Source organism: Nerophis ophidion, linkage group LG25, assembly GCF_033978795.1.
Source record: "Nerophis ophidion isolate RoL-2023_Sa linkage group LG25, RoL_Noph_v1.0, whole genome shotgun sequence".
Taxonomy (NCBI): domain Eukaryota; kingdom Metazoa; phylum Chordata; class Actinopteri; order Syngnathiformes; family Syngnathidae; genus Nerophis; species Nerophis ophidion.
This window is the reverse complement of record NC_084635.1, coordinates 22293297-22305670: the sequence shown is the minus strand read 5'-3', so window position 1 is coordinate 22305670 and position 12374 is coordinate 22293297. Positions and strand designations below refer to the sequence as shown.

The 12374-nt window shown below is 40.2% G+C and overlaps 1 protein-coding gene across 1 annotated transcript in view; it reads left to right on the top strand.

Annotated features, from left to right (window-relative positions):
- The window catches only part of otog (otogelin), a 132895-nt gene that overhangs the window by 97828 nt on the left and 22693 nt on the right, over window positions 1-12374 (top strand). The window contains 11 exon segments of the mRNA XM_061886968.1: window positions 974-1194; window positions 2424-2562; window positions 3096-3284; window positions 3354-3563; window positions 3675-3779; window positions 4037-4141; window positions 4224-4325; window positions 4478-4576; window positions 4689-4729; window positions 4800-4875; window positions 6575-6753. Of these exon segments, the coding sequence (XP_061742952.1) occupies window positions 974-1194; window positions 2424-2562; window positions 3096-3284; window positions 3354-3563; window positions 3675-3779; window positions 4037-4141; window positions 4224-4325; window positions 4478-4576; window positions 4689-4729; window positions 4800-4875; window positions 6575-6753 (1466 nt within the window).

Sequence of the window (12374 nt, the reverse complement as noted above, 5' to 3'; positions counted from 1 at the left end):
CCTCTTGTCGTTTTCTGCTGCATATTTCACTACATCTGCAGTACATGATTTCCTTTTTGGTGCCGTTTTTGTTCAGCCTTTCTCAGTTTTTATAAGTTACTGCCAACGATGAAATCCATTTTAATAGCTACGGCAGTTGCATATAGCATATAGAAGTTAGCATTCCATGACCCTCCCCCGCCAAATTCTTATTGGTTGGCGTGTGTGTGACGATTGCTGACGTGTGTGTGACGATTGCTGACATTTTCTTCGTCTCTTCCACGACTGAGATAAATAATATTATTTGATATTTTTCGGTAATGTGTAAATAATTTCACACATAAGTCGTTTCGGGTTATATGTTGCACTCCCGGCAAAACTATGAAAAAAACTGCGACTTATAGTCCGAAAAATACGGTAAATAACGGAGCCTGTTGTTGTTTTTTTTATTGCTTGTCCTTGTAAGTACCACTGGGGGTGATTGTCCAGCCTTGCTGCTGATGGAATGAAACCTGAAAGCATTTGATTCACTGTACGGAATTTATGTTAACAATTTGATCAAATGACTGCTTTGAAAAAAACAGATTCAGTCATTATTTGCCCAACTTTGAAAAGTTATGTTGCCAAGATCAGCAGTGTAATAAACTGTAGGAGAATTAGCCTCCCCGGACCAGTGTTTCCCAACCATTATTGAGCTAAGGCACATATTTTAAACTGGAAAACCTTACAGGGCTCCACCAAGCACGCCATTATTATTATTATTATTATTTTTTATGAATGGCAACAAGGTCAATATAGTGAATATAGGTCAATGTAGCATTTAATTGTTCTAACGTTACTATACATTACCAGCATAGATAAATTAACAAAGATGCCTATTTGAAATAAATACAAATATGCGGGAATCATTGCCTCTCATTCTATCAACACATCATTCTTGATGCATCTCATTAAAATGTCAGGAAGAATCATTTCTTTGTATTTGCTCTCATAGGTTTCTGTGATGGAAACCCAAATAATGACTTGACTTTGCCCAATGGCACCACTGTTGAACGTGGTGAGGACCCATCTCTCTTCATTGACAGTTGGCAGGTTCCCAACACCACCAGCTACATTAGTCACAGTCGACGTCGTGAGTTCAACTGCTCCACCAGCGACTGCTCTCGGTGTTTGCTCATGCTGCAGAGTCCTGCCTTCTTCCAGTGCCACACCTTTGTAGGTTTATTCGTCAACAAAGTGACAGGTTTTCCTCATTAGCCGCAGCTGCATCTTTTAAAAAAATTATTAAAGGCCTACTGAAACCCACTACTACCGACCACGCAGTCTGATAGTTTATATATCAATGATGAAATATTAACATTGCAACACATGCCAATATGGCTGGTTTAGTTTACTAAATTGCAATTTAAAATTTCCCGCGGCGTGTTCTATTGAAAACGTCGCGGAATTATGACGCTTATGTTGACGCGTGCTTGTGACGTTATTGGTTGTAGCGGACATTTTATCCCAGCACAACTCACGGCTAAAAGTCGTCCGATTTAATCGCATAATTACACAGTAATCTGGACATCTGTGTTGCTGAATCTTTCAATTAATAATGGAGACTACAAAGAAAAATGCTGTTGGTGGAAAGCGGTGGATTTCGGCCGGCTGTAGCAACACAAACGCAGCCGGTGTTTCTTTCTTTGTTGTGATGCTTTAATATGGAACAGAGCGGTCAAGCGAACATGTTTCTCTACCACATGTCAACCGGTAGGTTTCGGTGAGAAAATTGTGGTAATAAGTTGGCTATTACCGTAAACATGAGCGGAGGTTGTGTCGTTCTTCCTGCAGCTGTCAAAGAGGCAGCTTCGACTTTCTTGGCTCCTCCATGGCCTCCCTCAGAAACACTGGCGGTCACCACACCCCTCCGACTTTCAGGTATGACTTTATAATGTCACTAAAACACTAGTAACACAATAAGCATATAAGGGATTTTCCAGAATTTTCCTAGTAAATGTGTTTATAACATCTGAATCGCTCCCACTGCTCTGCTTAGTCCTTCACTCTCACTATCCTCATCCACAAATTTTTCATCCTCGCTCCAATTAATGGGGAAATTGTTGCTTTCTCGGTCAGAATCGCTCACGCTGCTGGTGTCCATGATTGTAAAAAATGTGCGGATGTGAGGAGCCCTCACACCGGTGACGTCACGCGCACACCGGCTTCTACTTCCGGTACAGGCAAGGCTTTTTTATTAGCGACCAAAAGTTGCAAACTTTATCGTCGATGTTCTCTACTAAATCCTTTCAGCAAAAATATGGCAATATCGCGAAATGATCAAGTATGACACATAGAATAGACCTGCTATCCCTATTTAAAAGAGAAAATCTAATTTCAGTAGGCCTTTAAATAACATAATTATCAGCTTGCAAGAAAACGTGAATGATGTTTCATTTCTTTAGGTCTCTCCAAGTACATTCTGTGAGGTTTGGGTCCAAGATGTCGAGTATGTAAACAACCAATGTGTGGCGCTGGCTGCCTACGTGGCGTCTTGCCACAAATTCAACATCTGCATTGAGTGGAGGAGACCCGATTATTGTCGTAAGCTTGAATCCCTGTAAAGTATTTCCTAGTTGTTTACTGATGACAACTATTCAGACCATTAAAACATATTCCTGTCAGCAATGGGATGACATAAATGTGATCACGTTAATAAATATCCTCTTTGTGATTGTTTACAGACTATTCTGGCCATTCTACCAAATGGGTGCCATTTACTTGTTGTAACTGTCAAAATATATATATTTTTTCCAAATCTAAATCTAAATTATTTTTGTATTTTTGTATTTTTTGTAAATTGTATATATTATATATATATATATATATATATATATATATATATATATATATATATATATATATATACATATATATATATATATATATATATGTGATCACATTTAGGTGCATACAATTTTGCCTAATGAAAACCAATTATTTTATAATTAATTTTAATTTTGCATCTATTAATGTTGTTTTCAGGTGACACAAACGGCACCATTCTGTGCATTGGCCCAACTACAACCTCACCGAGCACAGTTTCCTCTGTAATAGTTTTTGCTCTCTATCTCTAGCCTTCACGTGCCCTGACACTCTGCGTTACAAGGCCTGTCTGCCAGCCTGCACGTCTCAGTCCTGTCCCAACCAGGACTTTGACTCAGACCCAGACTATTGCTCAGGCCTGACCGAGGGTTGTGTGTGCCCTGAAGGAACGCTGCTCCATCGACCATACTCTGCCCTCTGCATACCACCCAGCAAGTGTGGTAAGATCCTATCTTTATCTGTATGGCCCTAATGTCACTCTATATTCCCTAATTGGGGTGTATGTGTAGCCTGCACTGACAGTGCTGGGGTTCCACGAGCCCTTGGGGAGGTGTGGAAGGCCTCTAAGGACGCTTGTTGCATGTATCGCTGCGACAAGGACACAATCCTCCCTATGGAGTACAACTGTTCCACCATGGAGGGGCCTGTGTGCCAGCGGGCTGGGGAGATGGTCATCAGCCTGGCAGAAGACACAAGCTGCTGCCCCCGTAAAGTCTGTGGTAAGACCAAAGATGATGTGCAGTATGAGTATAACGAAAAAAACCCAAGTTGCTCATATTGTCATTCAACAAGTACAGCGTTTGCTGAGACGATGTGATATGACATTGCAGTGTGTAATCAGACCCTGTGTGACCTTGTTCCCCCTGAGTGTAAATATGGGGAGAGGCTAGTGTCATACTATCGACAAGACTCCTGCTGCCCAGACTACGTGTGTGGTGAGTACACAGTAACCCACTCTTTCAACCTAAGTTTGATTTGCATACAAAACTTAATGGGACTGCTTTGTTGGAGGTGTATTGGTCCGGAAAGTGTGGAGTCGTGTTAGGAATTGTCCTGATAATATATTACCTCGGATGAATAAAATTAGCATTGCCTGCTTAAGGTCTAAACGCTTGAAAAGGGTACTTTCAGTTCTGGAAATGAATGAATCAATGCAATTGTACATTGGGTTCAATGCATGGCTGTGTTACAGAGTGTGATCCCAAACGCTGTGAATCTGAGATTCCCACATGCAGAAGCGACCAGACATTAATTGCCACCAGAACTGGCGATAGCTGTTGTCTGGATCACATCTGCAGTAAGTATCAAATTAGATTTTTTTCTTAATGTAATATTTTGGGTGTCACAAAGCACAATGATACAATGTGTGTTTGCTGTAGTGTGTTCTACTTGTGTGGATGCGCCTCCTTTCTGCCAGGATGGGGAGGTGCTAACAGTGGATGCAAACACCACGGGCCGCTGCTGCCCCACCTACAGATGTGGTCAGCACACTTGCACACACACACATTGATACATGTTTAAGTAAATTGGTTTGCTAAATTCAAATATGAAATAGATATGATGTCTTATGGCTGTATTGTCTATCCCCAACAACTCTTGACTACTGTGGGTGCGCATGTGTGTGTATGTATAGTATGCGAGACCTACAGGTGTCCCCAGCTCAGTTGCCCTGTTGGGATGTCAGCGGTGTCACTTTCCAGTGCAGGTCACTGCTGTCCCAAGCAAACATGCGGTATACAACCTGCAATATATGCAATAATAAAATGTGCAGCTTTCACAATACAAACCACATTGTCTGCAGATATTTAGCCTTAAACATTTCCCAAATGTATTTTCATATTTAGAATGTTCCTGTGACAAGATCACCTCTCCTAAATGTGGATTGGTATGTTTTAGTTCTTGCGTTTGTTTATCTTACACAGACATCCGTAGGTATTTGTATCCTTGTTTTGCAGGGAAAAATTGCTGAGTTGGATGGGGTTTTCCTGTCTGACCCACGCAACCTGTGTGCCTGCGAAAGGTACAAATGTGGTGAGTATTACTGGTTCAAATCCCCTATGGAAATGTTTTATATTTTTTTGCCCAAGCATAAACTAAGACATATACAATTTAAAGCAAAACATATGTGCGGGAAAGGTTGGACCCCAAGATCTTATAAAGCCACTTCCCCAAGACATCCCAATTATCACAGCTTCAACAATAGGCAAGTCAAATGCAATACATATATCATACAACAAACATATACATCATAGTTCACTCGAGAAGAACATGGCCTATAATAGTTTTTAAAAAAAATAATGAAATACAGTTGGTATTTGAATAGCTGGTAGTAGTTTATTTAAGAGAAAGAGAGTGCGCCATATTTAAGCGTACATTGATTAGTAGATGTTCTACATAATGGTAAGTAACCACAAAGTCTTGTTAAGTAAATCAGGAGAATATGGGAAAAATATGGAAAACTTTTGGTTACTCAGTAGATGAATGGGCATAATTATGCATAAAATATATGTCCTCATTAAATATTGTCAGATTTTTTTTTTTTAAAGGAGCAAATGAGAACTGTGTATTGGAAAAATTCATTTTTCTCAAGAATTTCTTTTGAATTAAGATTTTCTAAAGGTAGGGTTGACAAATTGTGAAGTGAATTATATTTATATAGCGCTTCTCTCTAGTGACTCAAAGCGCTTTACATAGTGAAACCAACATATAAGTTACATTTAAACCAGTGTGGGTGGCACTGGGAGTAGGTGGGTAAAGTGTCTTGCCCAAGGACACAACGGCAGTGACTAGGATGGCGGAAGCAGGAATCGAACCTGCAACCCTCAAGTTGCTGACACGGCCGCTCTACCAACCGAGCTATACCGCCCCAAATCACACCCCAAATACTATTGTCATACATTATATGTGCATATATTAAACTATAATACAATGTAAACATACAAGAGTGTTTGATAAATTAACTAACTATACTCAAAATACCTATAGATTTCATCATTTTGCTACAAACAAGTCCAGTCGGTTGTTGTCAAGTTAACTCCTAAAAGTTAAAACAATTCTAAAGTATTCTTAATTATAGCTTTTGTTTTTGTAAAAAAAAATCATAAAGTTTGTTAATTTAATGTTAAATGACAAGTTATTCATCCTAAACCATTCAGATTTAACATACATGACTTCATGTGTTTATTTTGTCCAGCAATCAAGATTAGAATATGATATTAAAAGACAGGTATCATCTGCAAACATAAAATTTCAAAAAAATCATTGATATAGATTCAAAATAAAACTTGCAACATAGAACCAGATTGTAAGCTATAAACTTCAACAATTCAGTCAAAACTACATTACTTGTTTTAAAACATATGAAGCACTTTAGCATTCTTCAATCTTCATCTTGTAACAACATTGATTGAACTATAACATGTACATCACTTCTGACCGATTCCACTAAGCTATTTAAACAAGGTGTGTTACAAAAGTTCAAAGATGTTAGTTTGACAGTGAATCAAAGTTAAAGTGAAAATTTGATAGCTTTGCCTGCTTAAAAGTATCAGACAAATTAGCATACTTATATGCTTATATTTATTAAGACATTAAACTACATTTTAAATTCAAAACTGAATTTGTAATTGCAACTATTTGGGTAATGTTTTTAGTGAAACTTGTAATTATACACTATTAATTCTGTACCCAGTAATGTCGAGTCAACTGCTGTCTTTGGTTGTGTGTGCAGTGCAAGAGGCAGTCTGTGTGTATGGGGAGCGAAGAGTGCTGCGGCCCGGTCAGACCCTGGTAGAACGTGGCGAGGATGGCCTGTGTCACAGCAAACAGTGCAGCCGGGTGCTGGACACGTCGAGTGGTTTGCACTTACTGCGCACCAGCAGCACCAACTGTTCAGCCCACTGCCAACAGGTAAAACAACTTACTCACTACTCATAGACATACAGCGGGAAATATGCACATCTGCCTCACAGCAAAACGGTTGTGGGTTAAAATCTTAACTCTGGCATCTCTTTCCTAATCTCTCTGTGCTTGTGTAGGTTTTCAACAGGTACAAACCCCTTTTCCGTATGAGTTGGGAAATTGCGTTAAATGTAAATATAAACGGAATACAATGATTGCAAATCTTTTTCAAGCAATATTCACTTGAATATGCTACAAAGACGACATATTTGATGTTCAAACTGATAAACTTTTTTTTTTTTGCAAATGATCATTAAGTTTAGAATTTGATGCCAGCAACACGAGTAGTTGGGAAACGTGGCAATAAATACTGATAAAGTTGAGGAATGCTCATCAAACACTTATTTGAAACATCCCACAGGTCTGCAGGCTATTTGGGAACAGGTGGGTGCCATGATTGGGATTAAAAACAGATTCCCCAAAAAATGCTCAGTCTTTCACAAGAAAGGACGGGGCGAGGTACACCCCTTTGTTCACAACTGCATGAGCAAATAGTCAAACAGTTTAAGAACAACATTTCTCAAAGTGCAATTGCAAGATTTTTAGGGATTTCAACATCTACGGTCCATAATATCATCAAAAGGTTTAGAGAATCTGGAGAAATCACTCCACGTAAGCGGCATGGCCGGAAACCAACATCGAATGACCGTGACCTTCGATCCCTCAGACGGCACTGTATCAAAAACCGACATCAATCTCTAAAGGATATCACCATATGGGCTCAGGAACACTTCAGAAAACCACTGTCACTAAATACAGTTTGTCGCTACATCTGTAAGTGCAAGTTAAAGCTCTACTATGCAAAACGAAAGCCATTTATCAACAACATACAGATATGCCGCCGGCTTCTCTGGGCCCGAGATCATCTAAGATGTACTGATGCAAAGTGGAAAAGTGTTTTGTGGTCTGATGAGTCCACACTTCAAATTTTTGGGGGAAATATTGACATTGTGTCCTCTGGACCAAAGGGGAAGCGAACCATCCAGACTGTTATCGACGCAAAGTTCAAAAGCCATCATCCGTGACGGTATGGGGGTGCATTAGCTCCCAAGGCATGGGTAAATTACACATCTGTGAAGGCACCATTAATGCTGAAAGGTACATACAGCTTTTGGATTAACATATGCTGCCATCTAAGTGCCGTCTTTTTCATAGATGCCCCTGTTTATTTCAGCAAGACAATGCCATCCACATTCAGCAGGTGTTACAACAGCGTGGCCTAGTAAAAAAAGAGTGCGGGTACTTTCCTGGCCCGCCTGCAGTCCAGACCTGTCTCCCATCGAAAATGTGTGGCGCATTATGAAGCGTAAAATACGACAGCAGAGACCCCAGACTGTTGAACGACTGAAGCTCAACATAAAACCAGAATGGGAAAGAATTCCACTTTCAAAGCTTCAACAATTAGTTTCCTCAGTTCCCAAATGTTTATTGAGAGTTGTTAAAAGAAAATGTGATGTAACACAGTGGTGAACATGCCCTTTCCCAACTACTTTGGCACGCGTTGCAGCCATGAAATTCTAACTTATTATTTGCTAAAAAAATAAAAATTAAGTTTATGAGTTTGAACATCAAATATGGGTTGTACTTGTATAGCGCTTTTCTACCTTCGAAGTACTCAAAGCGCTTTGACACTACTTCCACATTTACCCATTCACACACACATTCACACACTGATGGAGGGAGCTGCCATGCAAGGCGCCATCAGGAGCAAGGGTGAAGTGTCTTGCTCAGGACACAACGGACGTGACGAGGTTGGTTCTAGGTGGGATTTGAACCAGTGACCCTCGGGTTGCGCACGGCCACTCTGCCACTGCGCCATGCCGTCCATATCTTGTCTTTGTAGTGCATCCAATTGAATATAGGTTGAAAATTATTTGCAAATCATTGTATTCTGTTTATATTTACATCTAACACAATTTCCCAACTCATATGGAAACGGGGTTTGTATATATATATATATATATATATATATATATATATATATATATATATACCTAATTTTTTTATTTTTTATTTTTTAAATACATTTTTTACCCCCCTCCCTCAGGGAGAACTCGATAGGGCGGTTGCTGGTTGTTCCATCTCCATCGTTCGAGTCCCTGCGGGTGGGGTGGGTGGTTTCCGCGGCCCTGCGATTGGTGGTCCTGTGGCGGCTGACTTGAGTGGGGTGGCCTGTTGTAGGCCGAACCGTGCTCTCCGGGGGTGGGGGTTGGGCTCGTGGGGCCCGGGTGCTGATGGGACGGGGGCGGTCTTCCTGTCTGGTTGCGGGGAGTTTCTGGGCCCCCCCGGGCGGGGCGTCCCGCCTTTCTGCCCGTGTGGGGGGTGGTCTCTCGCTGGCTTGGGGTCTGGCCGTCCGCTGCTTCTCTTGTGCCCTGTCCTCTGCCAGGGGCGTCTGTCTGCGGCCTGCTGATGGCTCTTCCGGGCGGCGCGGAGGGCCAGGCTCTGGGGTTCCCGCCGTTGGCCGGCCTGGCTGCGTGGGGCGGGTGGTCCCTGGTTCCCTCGGCGCCACACCTGCTGTTTGGGTTGGGCTCTCTGGGCGGCTGGAGCCGTACTCTGGCTCCCAAGCACACTGGGAGTCAAATATATTGTACATACAAACACACATATACTCACACACACACCGTTATTCATACATACAAACGTACATACATAGGTACCTACGCTCCCACATACATACAAAAATACAGTACATACCTACATAATCCAAGTTCGTCCATCTACACGCACATTCAAGGTACAAACATACACATACTGTACATATACATTCACTGTATAAACATACATATACACATACTGTACATATACATTCACTGTACAAACATACGCATACTGTACATATACATTCACTGTACAAACATACTGTGGAAGGGAGGTTGTGATCAGCACACTGCAGATGTAAATGTCAGCGACCCCGTCTGGGCTACTAGAGACAGTGCACCCTCAGACGGGGTCACTGACATTTACATCTGCAGTGTGCTGATCACAACCTCCCTTCCACACATACATATACACATTATGTACACATACAAGTACATGTACATACACACACTCATGCACATAATCACGTTTCATCAAACATATATTAACGTTGTTGCCGGAGGGGAAACTGGGTAACACATGGCATACTGACAAAGCTTAACCCATTGTTACTATAACAATCTAAAAGATTAATATAGGTTGCCTCTCTCTTCCCCCTCCATCTTTCGGTATTCCTTTTTTTTTCTCTCCAGTTATCATTATGTATATGTATTGTTGCATTTGAACAACTTTATTGTTGATAATAGAGGTACATTATTGGTATTGTTCATGATCAATAACACTTTTTCTATTGGTATTTGTATTGCTCCAGTTGTAGTGTAAAAATGTTCATTGTCATTTCTATATTATTATTTATCACGCTAACTGTTTCTTTCCTATCACTTTTACGATCATATTTGTACATATCGTATGTGCTGGTGTAATTCTATTGTTGTTGTTGTTTTTGTTGTTATTGTTGTGTTTGCTGTTGTTGTTTTTGTCTCTCTGTCTAATCGCCCTCTGTCTTCCTTTTTTTATCTTTCTATTGCCTCCTGCTCCGGCCCGCTGCACCAAATGATAATATAAATACATTTAATAAAGTCAAATTCAAATAAGCCAACAAGAGAAGTATCTTACACTTCTCTTTTGTAAAGTAAATCTGAACAGCCAATATGGGCATCTACATCAACTATATGATTTGCCTGAGAAGTTGGACAGGACAAAAAAATTAATTTAATAAATCCATTAAACCTTTTAACTATTTTCTAAAATTGTATGCTGATTAAAAATGTATCCTCCAGTTTGTGGCTATTATCAGTCATATTTTCAGCGAATATGCATTTTTACAGCCTGTTATAAATACTGTAGATCGAATAAAATAATGACTTCTGGGCTTATTATATTGATCAATCTATTCGGAATTAGTTGTTTATTTTGAAGGCTTAAGTGCAATTCCTCTTAATATTGTAATTTTGATTGAAGGTACAGTGTGATGATTGACATGCGATCCTTTTAGTGGGCCATTGTCTAAGGCCATTGCACAAAGTCAGAACACCGGGTGCTACTACAGAAAAATGAATAAATAAAAATAAATGCTCTGATGAAACCGTCATTAAGCCAATTCTAATTCACTAAATAGTAAAAGTTCATGTAAACTTTTAAACCAATATAGACTATCATTGTCAAATGCTTACAATTGTGAGTGTACACACAATTATAAGCATATGCAGTCCGACATGGGCATTACATCTTTTTTAAATGGTATTAAAAAATGGCATTTAAACATGAAATAAAATTTGCTGATAGATATTGAAACCCATCTTGCCATCCTTCGTACTTCCACAAAACCAACCGTTATGTCACGGATTGGGAAAACCGTCACCGGATTATCCATATATGGTAATAATGTAACCAAAGTGCCTTGCATGCCTTCGACATTGTAGTCTATGCCATAGTCAATAACATAATTTTTTTCTATCCTCTTGTTGTAGGGCACACAGTAGTATAAAGTAGTGTATTGTTCGAACTTGTATCTGTCAGTGGAAGCGCTAAAAACTACAACATGACTGACAGGGAGAAGACGCAGTCGAAGTGGGGGCACGTAAATAACAGCGCACACAAAACAGCGCATCCTAAAGAGACAATCAGAAAACAACTGTAGAAGGTTTGTAAAATATAATCTACGTAACATTTTGATCAAAGAACCACCATTACATTATGTAGACCACAAGGACATTTTTTTAATTTAGAAAAAGAATCGTAATTGACCTCGAAAAGGCGCAAGTTATAGCCTTTAGCCACACATTCTGCTCTTTAGTTGAGCAGTCCACTTACAACTGATTTTCGCCCTTGCTAACTTGCATGTCTGTCTTGTTATCAATTAAAGGCTTACTGAAACCAACTACTACCGACCACGCAGTCAATGATGAGATCTTAACATTGCAACACATGCCAATACGGCCGGTTTAGTTTACTAAATTACAATTTTAAATTTCTCGCGGAGTTTCCTGTTGAAAACGTCGCGGAATGATGACGCGTATGATGACGCGTGTTTGTGACGTTATTGGTTGGAGGGGACATTTTAGCCCAGCGCCACTTATGGCTAAAAGTCGTCTCTTTTCATCGCGCAATTACACAGTATTTTGGACATCTGTGTTGCTGAATCTTTTGCAATTTGTTCAATTAATAATGGAGACGTCAAATAAGAATGCTGTTGGTGGAAAGCGGTGGAAAGAGGCTGCCTTTAGCAACCGAAACACAGCCGGTGTTTCTTTGTTTGTTGTGAAGCTTTAACACAGAGTGGTCAAGAGAACATGTTTCTCTACGTCAACCAGCAAGTTTTTGGATGGAGAATTTTGTGGTATTAAGTTGGCTCTTACCGGAGTCTTGAGTGGATTACGCGACCTCATCCTGCAGCTCAAAAAGGCAGCTGTGATCTTGGCTCTTCGGCTTCTTCTAAGAGACACTGGCGCTCCCCGCAGCCATACGACATTCAGGTATGACTTTATAATCTCACTAAAATACTATTAACACAATAAGCAAAAAAGGGATTT